Raw genomic sequence first — 15304 nt, 5'->3', positions numbered from 1 at the left:
CACACACAGTGACAGCCCCTTGCCCACTCGGTAACTCGCCCACAATCTCTCGCTAGAGAATCAGACGCAGATAGCACACCCAGCACCACAGACCCCCAGAAAGCAACCCAGGGACTCGAACACACTCACAACGCCCCTCCGCGCACTGCGCAGGCACGCCTGCGCCGGCTCACCCCGAAACATCGCGAGATCCGGCTTCAAGGCCGGGCTGCTGCCTTTACGCCTAGAGACTATGTTTCCCAGAAGGCACTGCGGCGCCGGCCCTATCATGGCGCAGCATCGCTGTGCTTTGTGCGTCTGCGCCATCTTCCGGCTGCGCACGACGAATCCACCGGTACCGTGGGGGAAGCGCGCCCTGGGCTGCCGGGGGCGCGGCCGCGGTGGCACTTGGACCCGAGGAGGCGACAGGTGAGGGGCTCCGGAGCTTTCCAGCCGCTCTGGGGTCCAGCAGGAGCTGGTGCCGCGGCCGGTTGGGTCTCAGGCCTGAGAAGAACGCAGACGTCTCGCCCCATCGTCGCTCTGTGGCTTTACCGGCGTGAGACTACATTTCCCGCCGGCCCTCGCGACGCGCGCTTGCCGGCGCCCCCTTTCTGCTTCCAGCCTCATAGCCCAGGTGCATGGACCCCTTAGGTGGGTGCGCAGGGGTCTCCGACCCCCAGAAATTGCGGATGTTTTGCATTCACTGTTATGCGTGCTTTTTTTTTTTTTTTTAATCTGAGAGGAAATCTTGTTTCATGAGGTTCTCAGAGAGTTGCAAGACCCCAGAAGATTTAGAACCGCTAGTTTAGAAAAACTTATACTTGGGAACATTTTATATGTTCAAATTCTGTGTCCAGCAATGGGGAAACACTTGAGTGGATCACAGGCCATCCTTTGTAAATAGGATATCGTGCAGTTAATACAAATAATGCTTATAAAAGTGATCATAATAAGGAAAAGCTGCCTATTACATCATGTTAAGCAACATTCATAATTACTTCACTTACACGTTACTTAGAACCAAATGTTTGTAATGCAGTAGGCACTTTATATACTCCTTTACAAAATATTTCTTAACAGTGAGCTCAAGAACTGGTTAAATGACAACACTGCGAATACTTGGGTGTTTTTTCTTCCAATTTTTTTGTTTTGTTTTGTTTTTAGCCTGTGTGTTAGTGAGTTTGACTTCTTTTTGCTGAATGTTCTCAAAGGATTCAGTAGTTAATATCTTTGCTTGTCAGTTTTTGATAGTCATTTTTGATAGTCACTTGGCATCCCATTATATGGCTGTGCCAAAAATGATTCAACCTCTTGGCTACTTGTGGACTTGCCTACTTATGTACTAATTTTCAGTTCTCTTATTTAGCAAACATTATTGGACATGCAGCTTTGTGCACTGCTGTGTCTCTATGGAAGGACACATTTATGTGCTGATAATGGAGCACTGGGCGTGCTGCTTGTAATTTGTCTCTTACTGTTCCTTCCAACTCTATTCCGTTTGTTGATGCAAGGCGTGCTCCATGAAGTGGCATCCACAAAGCCTCAGTTTGGGCTGTAGAGCTTTTTGTAAATTTGGCGGTTGGGAAAAGAGCCAGGTAGACTTTCAAAGGTTTTATATTTCCTGCAGGAGAGAGTTAAATGGCCTAGTCCTGGAAAGGCTTTATTCTAGGCTGGGGCTATGTAAATTATGCAGGACTTCTATGCTCCCTGGCTTGAGGGAAGCCCTCCTTGTCCTTGAGGTAACATGTGGGTCTCAGTCACTAGAACAGCCCTCAGCATCCCTGTCTCAGACTTGCATCTGCAACAAAACAGAATCACTGGATGTTTAGGGGAAATGGGAGGGAAATGACCACTGGTTCCCCTTCGCCTTGCAGCAGCTAAAGCTGGTTTCCTGGGGTTGGGTGAGGATCCCTTTGCCTCCCCCGCCTCATTTTCTTGGTGGGCAGAGGGCAAGCAGGTGGGGACTTGTAACTTTGGCATTCTAGGAGCTGTGAGGCAAGCCTAGCCTCTCATGTTTGCTCTTTCCTCCCCCAGCTCTACCATCGCAGGACTCTGCCCTTCCCCAAGAGAGGAACCAGGAGGAGGACCTATCAGCCCTTGAAATTCTAAAAGTCATGTCCCTCGTGAGTTTTTAAATCCCATAAATATTTGCTTTCCTTATCTTGAAACTTTCCACCTGGGTTCCATCCAGGAATTTGGTTCTCAGACTTTCCCATTTTAGGGAATAAAAGGACCAGGCAGGAGTCCCCTCTCCCATTGTCCTCTCCTCTCTGACAAATGCCCACAGGTTTATTCTCTATAGCATTCTGCATCTCCTGATGGTTTTCGTCTTCTAGGAGGAGAAACTCATTTCCCTGTATGAAATGAGAGCATCCTTTGTAAGAACTGAAGTTTAAAGAGATGGAGATGAATGCTTAGGAGCAATCACATATAGAAAAAGCAGGGGAGGTGGTGTTGGTTGGTGTCAGTTTCAGTGCGTGGTACAGTGTCCTGCTTTGGGAATGATTAATGATTGGATATGTAATTGAAATTTGGCTGGGAATCCATCAAAAATGTGATGCCAGAATTAAAGTCTAGTTTGACGTTGAACAGAGCATTTGAATCTGGGACATCCTCCATTAGTTTCTTTAGCTTAAGAGGAAGAAAAGTACAGAATTAAAGTCTAGTTTGACGTTGAACAGAGCATTTGAATCTGGGACATCCTCCATTAGTTTCTTTAGCTTAAGAGGAAGAAAAGTACAGAGCTGAGGATGGTGAGTGATGCAGCAAGTGAGATGATCAGCTAGGTGGGTTAGTGGTCAGGGCTTGGAAAAGCTTTAGAGATCTGATCCAATCTCGGGATCCAAAATAAGAGGATGTTTGAGTCATTCGTTTCACTTGATAGAAAATTGTACACTCAATAAAAGTGATCTCCATGGTTTTTCCCATGAAGAAAAATGCTTGTGTTATGTTCCAACATAATGATGAACTTTCATCTCCAAGAAATTCTTGACTTACATGAAAATCCTGTATCTAAGATAGAAAACATGTTTCCATAATTTTAAAAAATAAAATATTTGGGGAAAATCCATCAGAAATATTTTTTGTTGTTATTGTTATTCCAAAAGATAGAAATGATAGGTCTCACCTTGAGAATTTATTGTATGCCAAGTACAGAGTGGGCAGTGTGCTTTATTACACTGTTTCTTACAATAAGGAAAACTCCGTTTAGCTTGATTTTAATTTTCATCCCAAATCTGTACACAGAGCATTGATTTGCAGTTAAAAGGAGTGTTTGAGAACATTTGATCATTCTGTTTTACTCATCCCCATTTGTTCTGTCACCTTTCCCATTCAGTCCCACCCTTCTTGTTCAACAAAACAACCCCCCCTCCCGCGAAGACCTGCCCAACCTCCTTTCATCCCACTGTGAACCATTGAAATACAGATATGTCATACATGCCTGTCATTCCAGGGGTCAGAATTGTTCAGGGATGTGGCCATAGTCTTCTCCCAAGAAGAATGGCAGTGGTTGGCACCTGCTCAGAGGGATTTGTACAGAGACGTGATGTTGGAGACCTACAGCAACCTGGTCTCACTGGGTAAGGTGATCTTGTCTGTTAGTTTGGAGGTTATCCTTGGGCATGTTCCTTCCTGGTCAGTTTTTGGATGCTTTTCAGTCTTATGACTGGTTGGTCATTTTTGAGGGGTTAAAGGGCAGCGCTGTCAGCTGAAGCTGCATCTTCCCTACCCTCAGGCAACTGTCCCATCTTCCTCTGGCACTTCCTGCAACTGCCTCTCCTGCTTGATGACCAGGTCCTGGATCTGAATTCTGGGGCCCCCACACCATAACCAGGTGGCATGTTTCTTCTCATCTCCAGGTCTTGCCGTTTCCAAACCTGATGTGATCTCCTTCCTAGAGCAAGGCAAAGAGCCTTGGATGGTGGAGAGGGTGGTGTCTGGAGGCCTGTGTCCAGGTGAGTGAGGTATCAGTGGGAAGGGAGCAGCCACTGCAGGTATCAGGTCAGCTGGAAGTGGCCCTTTGTCTTAGAAAATCTTCCCTGCAGGTTGCTACATTCAAAGCTTATGTCTTACGTGTTGTTTTCCTCAGCTCATCAGCAGCATTCGACAAAGGTGGCTGCTCCTTCCTCCTGAAACACTTAAAAATTCAACCTGGATTATAGGGCTAGACTGAGTACAAATATGGTGGTTCCTAAGGAAAGTATTTTGTCTTTGGAAAGATGTCTGTATCTTTTGACCATTTTTCTTTTTTTGTTTTAATTTTAATTTTTAAAATTTTTTTTAACTTAAGTTCAGGAGTGCAAGTGCAGGTTTGTTAAATAGGTAAACTTGTGTCATGGGGGTTTGTTGTACAGATTATTTCATCACCCAGGTATTAAGCCTAGTACTCATTAGTTACTGTTCCTGATTCTCTCCCTCCTCCCAACCTCCATGCTCTGAGAGGCCCGTGTGTGTTGTCCCGCTCTGTGTGTCCATGTGTCCTCATCATTTAGCTCCCACTTACAAGTGAGAACATGCCGTATTTGGTTTTCTGTTCCTGTGTTAGTTTGCTTAGGATAATGGCTTCCAGCTCCATCCATGTCCCTCCAAAGGACATGATCTTGTCCTTTGACCATTTTTCTAAAGGAATTTGTATTGGTTTGTTTGAATCTGGAGTCAGTTAACAAGTACTTATTAAGCTTTTATTATGCACCATGGAATATGCCACAGCATACATTGATGAGGCAGGCGGACATTATCCTTGCTTTCATGGAACTTACACTGCAGTGGGAAAATAGACATGAAATCATACACACATGGACATGAGCTAATATGTGAAAGAAAAAGAACAGGTTCAGTCAGGGTGCATGGTAGGGCCAATGGCCTCTTCAAGGATAAGGCATTTCAGCTGAGACATGAAAGGTGTGATGTAGCTGGGGAATACCAGTTGTAGCCAATGAGTGTGAAGGACCTGAGCAGGGAGCCCTTGGTACCTCTGAGATAATGGATGGCCCTTGTGGCTGAGGTCAGTGAGCAAAGGGAGGAACACAAAGAGATACACTAGGGGCCGGGCATGGTGGCTCATGCTTATAATCCCAGCACTTTGGAAGCCTGAGGCAGCCAAATCACTTGACCAGCCTGACCAACGTGGTGAAACCTCGTCCCTACTAAAATCACAAAAATTAGCCGGGTGTGGTGGCACATTCCTATAATCCCAGCTACTTGGGAGGCTGAAGCAGGAGAATCGCTTGAACACGGAGGGTGGAGATTGCAGTGAGCCAAGATCGAACCACTGCACTCCAGCTGGGGCAACAGAGAAAGATTGTGTCTCAAAAAGAAAAAAGATACACTAGGAAAGGCAACCACGTTAAGAAGTTTGGGTTCTGCACTGTGGGCAGAAGGAAAGCAGTGTAGAAATAGAGCCAAGCCATGATTTTATGGTCCACCTGGAGAGGATATAAATATTGTGCTTCTCACAAATTATTCACCTGCTAGTTTCAGAAGTCATTGATAGTTTTCTCTTGGATCAGATATGATTAATAGTTACAAAATAGTGATTTTTAAAAAAACTTTATTCTTCTTTATTTATCAGATCACATACTCCTGTAAAGAAGAGCTTTCTCCCTTTCACCATTTGTTTCTTCATTTATATCATATGGATTAATCATAGATGGCATTTTTTTTCTCATTTCCAGGTCAGAATAAAATAAATCTTATTTTATCCTGTAACAGATTATTACCTATTATCATTATTTATCACAACATTCATATTTTTCCAAACTTGCCCAGTGACACCCTTTCAAACTGGCTCCTGGGTTCTTTGGACATAATCCCCCCCTCTTTTTTTATAAGCACGTTTTTAACTTTTTTAGTTTCAACAATTCAGTAAAAACTAGTTAACATAAATACAGAACATGTCCACACAATTGACATCCATGTACATAAATGCAAGAATACCAAACCTCACATGAACCAAAAAGCATCAACTCTTACAATGTTGACTATTTAGCTATGACTAGTAGGTCATAAATCTTCGCATAAGCAAGGGTATACATTCAAATGTTTTTTGAAACTAAGAATAAAACAATTTTATGTTTCTAAAAGGAGAAGCATAAAAGTCAATCTGTCGAAGAACATAAGGATGTGATAGAAAAGAGATTTGAGTGGGCACAAAGTTAATACATTGTGTTAATACTTTTACATATTAAAATCCCTCTGCAGCCAGGCGCAGTAACTCATGCCTGTAGTCCCAGCTACTCAGAAGGCTGATAGAGGAGAATCACCTGAGCCTAGGAGTTTGAGGTTGTAGTATAATATGATTGTGCCTCTGCACTCCAGCGTGGGCAACAGAATGAGACCCCATCTCCCAAAAAAAAAAAAAAAAAAGAAAGAAAAATACTTTGGAGGCAAACTTTATATAGAACGTTTGTGTAGTTTTTTTTTTAGTCATCAGTGTCATACTTAAACTAAAATGCAGATTGTGTTTTTGTGTCCAAACTGATTGTAATACTTTTGAGTCCAGTCAAAACACCTCAGAAACATCCAGTTACTGTTGATTACAATAAATGTGACATGCTGACAGAATTTAAGAAGGTACAATTTTTCACTGGTGAGAGCAGAAAAAGCTTGGTAATTTTCAATAATGTTGGGATCACTACAGTGAATAGATCTGCAAAACAGCATATCTAAAACCCAGACAAATGTTAGGAATACTGGTTCTGTTTAATAAATGACCAATGTTTTTATAAAAATACTTAACATAGAATTCCCTCCTGCTCTTTCACCCTGAATAAATGCTATAAAGTGCATTCACAAAGAGCCATATTAAGATAAAGATACTGCACAAAATATACCACTCATATATACTGAAATGAGTAGTATCACACTGGAGTTTAATTGTGCACATTTTATATACCAGTATAGCAACATCCTTAGCCAGAAGTCTCAACAGAATTATCATGAATATGTTTAAAGGTTATATACATATATCAATTTAAAGTATGAAAAGGTGCATTTGAATTTAATGGCAACATTTAAAAATGATATCCTTGTTAGCACATCAGCTTGAATCTTTCTATGATGTACGATTCAGCAAATTAGGAGAGAATCAAATTCTCAGCAAAAAGTACTTTGAGGCTGGTCATGGTGGCTCACGTCTGTAATCCCAGCACTTTGGGAGGCCAAGGCAGGCGGATTGCTTGAGCCCAGGAGTTTGAGACCAGCCTGGGCAATACGGCGAAACCCCATCTTTACAAAAAAACACAAAAATTAGCTGAGCATGGTGGTGCCCACCTGTAGTCAAGCTATATCTGAGTCTCTTTAAGTCAACTGGGGTTGGTTGCTATAAGTACAGTAAAACCTGCCACTGTAGCTGAAATCATGTACCAGGTAGAATCACAGTCCATTATACCATTCAACTTTTTCATGCAGTTTGAATAATCAGCAAAGTATGTTGCTCTAGAAGGACCCACCCTCAATCAACTGGCCTAATCCTCTAAACAAGGAGAAAAGCCCTTCTTTTTCCAAGGTCACCTTTAAGAAATGAAAAGGTTCAGGTAAATGAATGACATTTAAGAAATTTAAGAAATGTCACTCAGTTGATAATGGGCTTCAGCCATGGTGTTCAACTAAACTTCAGATATAAAAAACACCATGGTGTTCAGCTAAACTTCAGATATAAAAAGCTTCACAGAGGAAGACAGTAGCCATGTCATTCTAACTTCTAGCAGACACATGAGAATAGCTGCCACTGTACCAGCATATTCCTCTGGCTCATTCTCCTGCATGTCCTCCAGGCACTGGGGCAGGTTGCAGACCCAACCACACACTTCCTCCATCACTTTTATTTTTAGTTTTTAAAACTGCGGTAAAATACAAGATTTACCATGCTAACCATTTTCAAGCGTACAGTTCAGTAGTATTAAGTACATTCACACTGTTGTGCAAACATCATCACCGTCCATCTCCAGAACTCTTTTCATCTTGAAATCCCCATCATCTTTTTAAAATTCACTCTTTTGGGGACATAATTTATGGTCAATAAAATGCATTTTTAAAATGTAGTATTAATGAGTGTTGACAAATTTATACACCCACATAACCATCACCTCAATCAAGATAGCGAACATTTCCATCAACCCAAAAAGTTCCCTTGTGCTCCTTCCTGCACAGTCCGTCAAACCAATGATTTGCTTTGGTTTCTGTCACTCTATATTTGTCTTTTCTAGAGTCTCACAGAAACATTTACTGTCTTAAAAAATATAGTTCAATAGTGATTCTGACCCACACCAACTCTTTTTTATTTTTTTAAAAAGTCTCCCTCTGTCACCCGGGTTGGAGTGCATTCGCATGATCATAGCTCACTACAGCCTCTAACTCCTGGGCTTAAGCAGTCTTCTTTTCTCAGCTGGGACTACAGGCATGTGCCACTGCAGCTGGCTAATTTTTAAAAATTATTTTGTAGACATGGGGTCTTGCTATGTTGCCCAAGCTGGTCTCAAACTCCTGGCCTCAAGTGATTCTCCCTTCTTGGCTTCCCAAAGCACTGGGATTACAGGCATGAACCACCATGCCCAGCACCACACTAACATTTTAGAATCACTTTTATAACCTCTATTCCCTCATCTCATTTATGTTAGTTTCCTTTCACTGTTCTACTTGTCCATTTTCTAATTGCTTAGCTACATTCAAGAGTTAATAGGCATTGAGTCTAAACCCTCCAGTTCTTATTTTAGTTCCTTTATCTGGAAAAAAAAAAGAAACCAGACATATTCGCTTTTTTCATTCTTCCTCAGTATTGGAGTCCAGATATGATACCAAGGAATTATCTCCAAAGCAGCATGTTCATGAAGTCGAATCACCCCAATGGGAGATAATGGAAAGCCTTACAAGTTATGGTCTTGAGTGTTCAAGTTTCCAAGATGATTGGGAATGCAGAAACCAGTTTGACAGACAACAGGGAAATCCAGACAGACATTTTCATCAAATGATCATCAGACATGAAGAAATGCCCACTTTTGACCAGCATGCATCCCTTACTTTTTATCAGAAAATTCATACTAGAGAAAAACCTTTTGGGTATAATAAATGTAGAAAAGACTTGTGGCAAAAGGAACTCCTTATTAATCATCAAGGAATTCATACTAATGAGAAACCCTATAAATGTAAGGAATGTGGGAAGGCCTTTAAATATGGCTCACGACTAATTCAACATGAGAATATTCATTCTGGTAATAAACCCTATGAATGTAAGGAGTGTGGAAAGGCCTTCAATTCTGGTTCAAATTTTATACAACATCAGAGAGTTCATACTGGTGAGAAACCATATGAATGTAAAGACTGTGAGAAGGCCTTTAGTCGAAGCTCACAGTTGATTGAACATCAGCGAACTCACACAGGTGAGAAACCCTATCAGTGTAAGGAATGTGGCAAGGCCTTCAATCGGATCTCACATCTTAAAGTACATTATAGAATTCATACTGGTGAAAAACCCTATGCATGCAAGGAATGTGGGAAAACCTTTAGTCATCGTTCTCAGTTGATTCAACATCAGACTATTCATACTGGCAAGAAACTCTATGAATGTAAGGAATGCGGGAAGGCTTTTAATCAAGGCTCAACACTTATACGACATCAGAGAATTCATACCGGTGAGAAACCCTATGAGTGTAAAGTATGTGGAAAGGCCTTTAGAGTGAGCTCACAACTCAAGCAACATCAGAGAATTCACACTGGAGAGAAACCCTACCAATGTAAGGTATGTGGTAGGGCCTTCAAACGGGTCTCACATCTTACTGTACATTACAGAATTCATACAGGTGAAAAGCCATATGAATGTAAGGAATGTGGGAAGGCTTTTAGTCATTGCTCACAATTGATTCATCATCAGGTTATTCACACTGAGAAAAAGCCCTATGAATATAAGGAATGTGACAGGACCTTGAGTCATGATTCACCTACTGTTCAACCTCAAAGAATGCGTAATAGAGAAACACATGTGAATATAATAAAAGTAGAAAAGCCTTCCATCAGCAGTTACCCCTTACTAATCATCAGAGAATTTATGTTGGCAAGCAACCATATGAATGGAAGTAATGGGGAAAGTCCATTAGCCTAGGCTAATCACGACTTACTTCTCCCTCCTGGAGAAAGACTTGAAGAATGTAATGCCAGCGACAATGCCATCATTCAGAGGTCATCCTTTATCCTAAGTCTGAAAATTCATATCAAAGAAAATTTTATGGATGTAAATTGTTCAGATCATAATTGTCAAAGAAGCAGGGAAAGCTTGGAAGAAATTTTATTTCTAACACATTCCAGAATCACATTTTCTAACCACAGTGTAGTAATTTTATCAAGAGCAAAAAGTTTTAGTTTTCTTACAAGTTAAAAAAACAGCCAAATTATCATTTGCTTAACAAAGAAATCATGCAATTACTATAAATGGTAATGAAAAGAATGAATTGAGAGTTTAACATGCCAAGAGATGTGAAATGTGGCCAAAGAGATGTGAGGGTAAGGGGAAAGCCAAAGCTACACTGGAGGAATTTTTATAGCCTTTGAATGCATGCATATACATGAAATTCTGAAAGATAAACTCATATGCACTAAACATGCTGTTCAAGACTACCAAACATCCAGGCAGCGAAAGAAGAAAGTAACAGAAAATGATGAAATAAAGAGACCATCTTACACTAATCTCGGTTTTTGTTTCTTTCTGATCCAGAAGTAATCTAAATTTAGGAGAATATTTCTTAATTTCCACATTGTTACATTGTTTTATGTGACTGGCACAGACAATCATTGGTTGCCAACCCAGCAGCCATACCCAATTCCCCTTGTTATTGGCAGCATCTGTGTCTTGCCTTAGACTCTGAGGATATCAGATGCTAATTTTCCAGTCTCCTGTGCAGCACAGCATGGCCAGTATCTCCCAGTGTTGCTCAGTGGAATCTGTCGGGGCTTCTGGGAAAGATTTTCCTCATTCAGAAGAGACAGGTTTATCATGAAGATTTCCTCCTCTCTCACTTCCTGCTTTTAAACATTCTTATATGAGAACATGATGCCTAAAGCTGCTGCAGCTATCTTGGAACCAAGAAGAGAAAAAAGTGGACCTCAGAGAAGCTGACCCAGAGCCTGAGAAGACTCAGCTACTAGGCCAATTCTGTAACTGCCTTTTTGATGCCTTGTTATGTAAGAAAAATAAACCTTGATTGCTCAGTTACTTTTACTTGGATATTTTGTAAATTCACAGCCAAAAGCATCCTAAATGATATAATATCTAATTTAATTTTACTATGGTTGGTAAATGTGGCCTGAAGTTATCTACTTTTTTGAATTTTACTTTTTTTTTTGGAGATGGAGTCTCGCTCTATCACCAGGCTGCAGTGCAGTGGCACAACCTCTGCCTCCCGGGTTCAAGCAATTCTCCTGCCCCAGTCTCCCCAGTAGCTGGGACTACAGGTGCGTGCTACCATGCCCAGCTAATTTTTGTATTTTTAGTAGAGATGAGGTTTCACCATGTTGGCCAGGATGGTCTGGATTTCCTGACCTTGTGATCCACCTGCCTCGGCCTCCCAGCACTTCCTGTAAGTGCTGGGATTACAGGCATGAGCCACTGTGCCGCCCAATTTGACTTATTTTTGTCTGTGTGTGGTTAAATACAAGATTGATTTCTGTATACCATGAACATTGAAAAAATAGGTATTCTGCATTTTTGGATACAAGTTTCTAAATAAATCCATTAAGCCACTAGACTGCAATGGTAAAAATCTCCATGTTTTTATATAATTTGGTATGCTGGATCAGAATTTCCTAAAAAAATTTTGCCAACACCTTGAGTTTCCAGACATTTATGCTTTTTAATTTATATTGTTCGACTTACAGGGACATACTACTAACCTTCTATTTATGAATTATACCTTTATCTTTACATAATATCCCATTTTGCCTAGTGCAGGGTATAAAAGCCAAATCCAGCCTGCTGCCTGCTTTATAAAGTCTGAGTGACACATTGCATTTATGGTCTACAACTGCTTTGGCTTCACGACAGCAGAGCTGAGTCGTTGCCACAGAGACTATATGGCCACAACACCTATATTTACTGTCTGGTTTTTTTGTTTTGTTTTTTGAGATGGCATCTCAAACTGGAGTGCAGTGGCACAGCCATGGCTCACTGAAGCCTCAACCTCCCATTCAAGCAGTCCTCCTACCGCAGCTTCCTGAACAGCTGGGACCACAGGCATGTGCCACCACGCTAGGCTAATTTTTAAAAAATTATTTTGTAGATACAGGGTTTTCTTATGTTGCCCAGGATGGTCTCAAACTCCTGGGCTCAAGCGATTCTCCCACTTTGGCCTCACAAAGTCTTGGGATTACAGGTGTGAGCCAATGCACCTTGCCTTCTCTGGTGTTTTAGTTAAGTTTGGGCCAGGCACTATGACTCCTGCCTGTAATTCCAACACTCAGAGGCTGAGGCAGGAGGATCACTTGATACCATGAATTCTAGACCAGCCTGGGCAACAAAGGGAGACCCTATCTCTACAAAGAAACAGAAAAGTTAGCCAGGTGTGATGGCATGTGCCTGTAGTCCCAACTACTTGGGAGGCTGAGGTGAGAGGATTATTTGAGCCCAGGAGTTCAAGTTGCAGTTGAGCTGTGATCATGCCATGTACTCCAGCCTGGGCAACAGAGCAACACCTTGTCTCAGTAAGTTTACTCTTACTGGAAGCAGATGACTTGCCATTGGCAAACTCATGTGCTATGACCCAGAACCATAGATTTCTGAAGATCAGTCTCCCCAGATTCTATTCTAAGCCTTCTACCCATATGGTAATTATGGCCCTCCTTGCTTTTGATGCTAAGAGCTATCACCTGGCTGCCATTATTCTGAGATTCTGTCATTCCCATTGCAACTAGAGCCCAGTTCCTTAACAGCACCTCTTGCAGCCAGCTCTTGCCTAGGGGACAGCCACTGTCGGCCATTTCCATGACTCTTGTTCTCCCTTCTTGTATATCCACTTCTTTTGATCCCGTCCTCATTTGTCATGGCAGTTCTGCTATCTTCATTTTATTTAATGAGAACCAATGCTTTTTCCAAGCTTCAAAAACTGTCCCAGCATCCATTAGAAGCATCTTTTTCCCTTGCCAGTGTTAATCCTGTCATACAGTGACCCCATAGCAAAAAACTCTCCCCTATTCAACTTTGTATTTTACCCAATAGTGCAGCAGTCTCAGGATCTCCTCCCAGGTATACTCTTCTGGTTCTTGCTTGTACATGTTAGCCAGGTTCTACAGCTCCTTTGGTGTCTGAATCCATTTCTTACCACAGCAGTCCCAGAACTTCCCCAGTTTGGGACTACTGAAATTTGACCCCTTATTGATTTGGGGGAAAGATACTGTCGAAAGAAAGCATTGTTTTAAAGGGAGCATAGCGGGTATAGGGAAACCTGGGGATTTGAGCAATGTGTGCAAATGCATGTGCTAAGAAGTCTACATCCTGACTCAGAGTTGCCACTTCCTCCCCAGTAAGTCTTTCCTCCTAAGGTTGAAAGCAAAACAAGGGTGCCTACATTTATCACTTTCATTCAACACTGTCCTGGCAGTCACACAGCAATTGCAATAAGATGAGAAAAAAAAGAACAGCATAAAGACCAGAAATGAATAAACTGTCTATTAGCAGGTGACATGATTGCTTATGAAAAACATCTTAAGGCCAGGCGCAGTGGCTCATGCCTGTAATCCCAGTACTTCGGGAGTCCGAGGTGGGTAGATCACGAGGTCAGGAGATAGAGACCATCCTGGCTAACACGGTGAAACCCCATCTCTACTAAAAATACAAAAAATTACCTGGGCATGGTGGCAGGCACCTGTAGTCCCAGCTACTCAGGAGGCTGAGGCAGGAGAATGGTGTGAACCCAGGAGGCGGAGCTTGCAGTGAGCCGAGATGGCGCCACTGCACTCCATCCTGGGTGACAGAGCAAGACTCCATCTCAAAAAAAAAATCTTAAGAAATCTGTATGACAACTCCAAGAATAAGTGAAATGTTCAAGACGCAAGATAAATGTACAAAATGCTATTTTCATGTACAAGTAGCAAACAACTGGAAAAGTAAAAGACAAACCAATTTACATATTGTGAAAATGTCTATGAATAAACTTAAGAAAATACATTCAAGATCTCTATACGGAAAACTACAGGGTATTTCTGATAAAAATTAAAGGAGACAAATAGAAGTTATGCTAAGGTTACAGACTGGAGGTCACTGCTGTTAAGTGTCAATTCTCTTCAAATTTGTCTACAGAGTTGATGCAATCTCAATTATAATACTGACAGGCTTTTTGGTAGGAACTGACAAGGTGACTCTGAACATTTATTAGAAAATGTAAATAAGCTAGAATAGTGAGGCCAATTTTTATTTTATTTTTTAATCCAGAAAAGCATCACCAAGATTTTTTTTTTTTTTTTTAAATAGACAGGGTCTCATTCTGTCAACGTGGCTGGACTGCAATGGTGTGATCACAACTCACTGCAGCCTTGAACTCCTGGGCTCAAGCGATCCTCCCACCTCAGCCTCCTGAGTAGTTAGGACTACAGATGGGTGCCACCATGCCCAGCTAATTTCTAAAGTTTTTTGTAGAGATAAGTTCTTGCTATATTTCCCAGGCTGGTCTTGATCTTCTGGGCTTAAGTGATCCTCCTGCCTGGGGCTCCTAAAGTGCTGGGATTATAGGCATGAGCCACCATGCCCAGCCAAGAGGAATTTGTTAAAATAACAACAAAACTGGAAGACTTACTACCAAATTTCAAGACTTCCCCTAAAGCTATAATTAAGACAATGTAGAACTACTAAGACAGACAGACTGATGAAACTGATTATTTCAGAAGTGTACTCATGATAAATAATTGATTTTTACAAAAGGTGCCAATAACAACGTAAGGGCAAAAATGAAAGACATCTCCCAAAACTGGTGTCACTATGGGTCAATAATATGGGGGAAAATATAATTCAACCTTTACCTCCTCCATTATCCATAATAAAAACATGAAATAGATCTAACAGTAAAAGGTACAAATACAATATAGCTATAGAAACACGCAAGAAATTCTGTGTAAGCTCAGCATAGAATAAATAATACTTCATAGAACATAAAAAGCAGATCTAGGTCAGGCACAGTGGCTCACGTCTGTAGTCCCAGCACTTTGGGAGGCTGAGGCAGATGGACTGCTTGAGCTCAGGAGGTCAAGACAAGCCTGGACAACATGGCGAAACCTAGTCTCTACAAAAAATATAGAAATTAGGCGTGGTGGCACATGCCTGTAGTCCCAGCTACTTGAGAGGCTGAGG

The 15304-nt window shown here is 41.5% G+C and overlaps 1 protein-coding gene across 2 annotated transcripts; it reads left to right on the top strand.

Annotated features, from left to right (window-relative positions):
- Window positions 1-154: 154 nt before the first annotated feature.
- On the top strand, window positions 155-11182 carry ZNF582 (zinc finger protein 582). Of its 2 annotated transcripts, none has more exons than XM_009233169.4 (5): window positions 155-408; window positions 2014-2102; window positions 3434-3560; window positions 3840-3935; window positions 8754-11182. In XM_009233169.4, the coding sequence occupies exons 2-5, from the start codon at window positions 2094-2096 to the stop codon at window positions 10073-10075; spliced, it is 1554 nt and encodes a 517-aa protein (XP_009231444.3). In that variant the 5' UTR covers window positions 155-408; window positions 2014-2093; the 3' UTR covers window positions 10076-11182. The 2 variants fall into 2 exon arrangements, with proteins under 2 accessions (XP_009231444.3, XP_024093114.2); XM_024237346.3 differs by having other exon boundaries at window positions 292-630.
- Window positions 11183-15304: the final 4122 nt, after the last annotated feature.

Source organism: Pongo abelii, chromosome 20 (genome assembly GCF_028885655.2).
Source record: "Pongo abelii isolate AG06213 chromosome 20, NHGRI_mPonAbe1-v2.0_pri, whole genome shotgun sequence".
In the NCBI taxonomy this organism is placed as follows: Eukaryota; Metazoa; Chordata; class Mammalia; order Primates; family Hominidae; genus Pongo; species Pongo abelii.
The sequence above is the reverse complement of the archived record's forward strand: the minus strand, read 5'-3'. Positions and strand labels throughout refer to the sequence as shown.

Bases quoted from the DNA above. Each gene is read 5' to 3' on its own strand.
- ZNF582 (XM_024237346.3), top strand. The intron at 2,103-3,433 runs GTGAGTTTTTAA...CTGTCATTCCAG, and splicing joins TTCTAAAAGTCATGTCCCTC to GGGTCAGAATTGTTCAGGGA. The intron at 3,561-3,839 runs GTAAGGTGATCT...TCTCATCTCCAG, and splicing joins CAGCAACCTGGTCTCACTGG to GTCTTGCCGTTTCCAAACCT.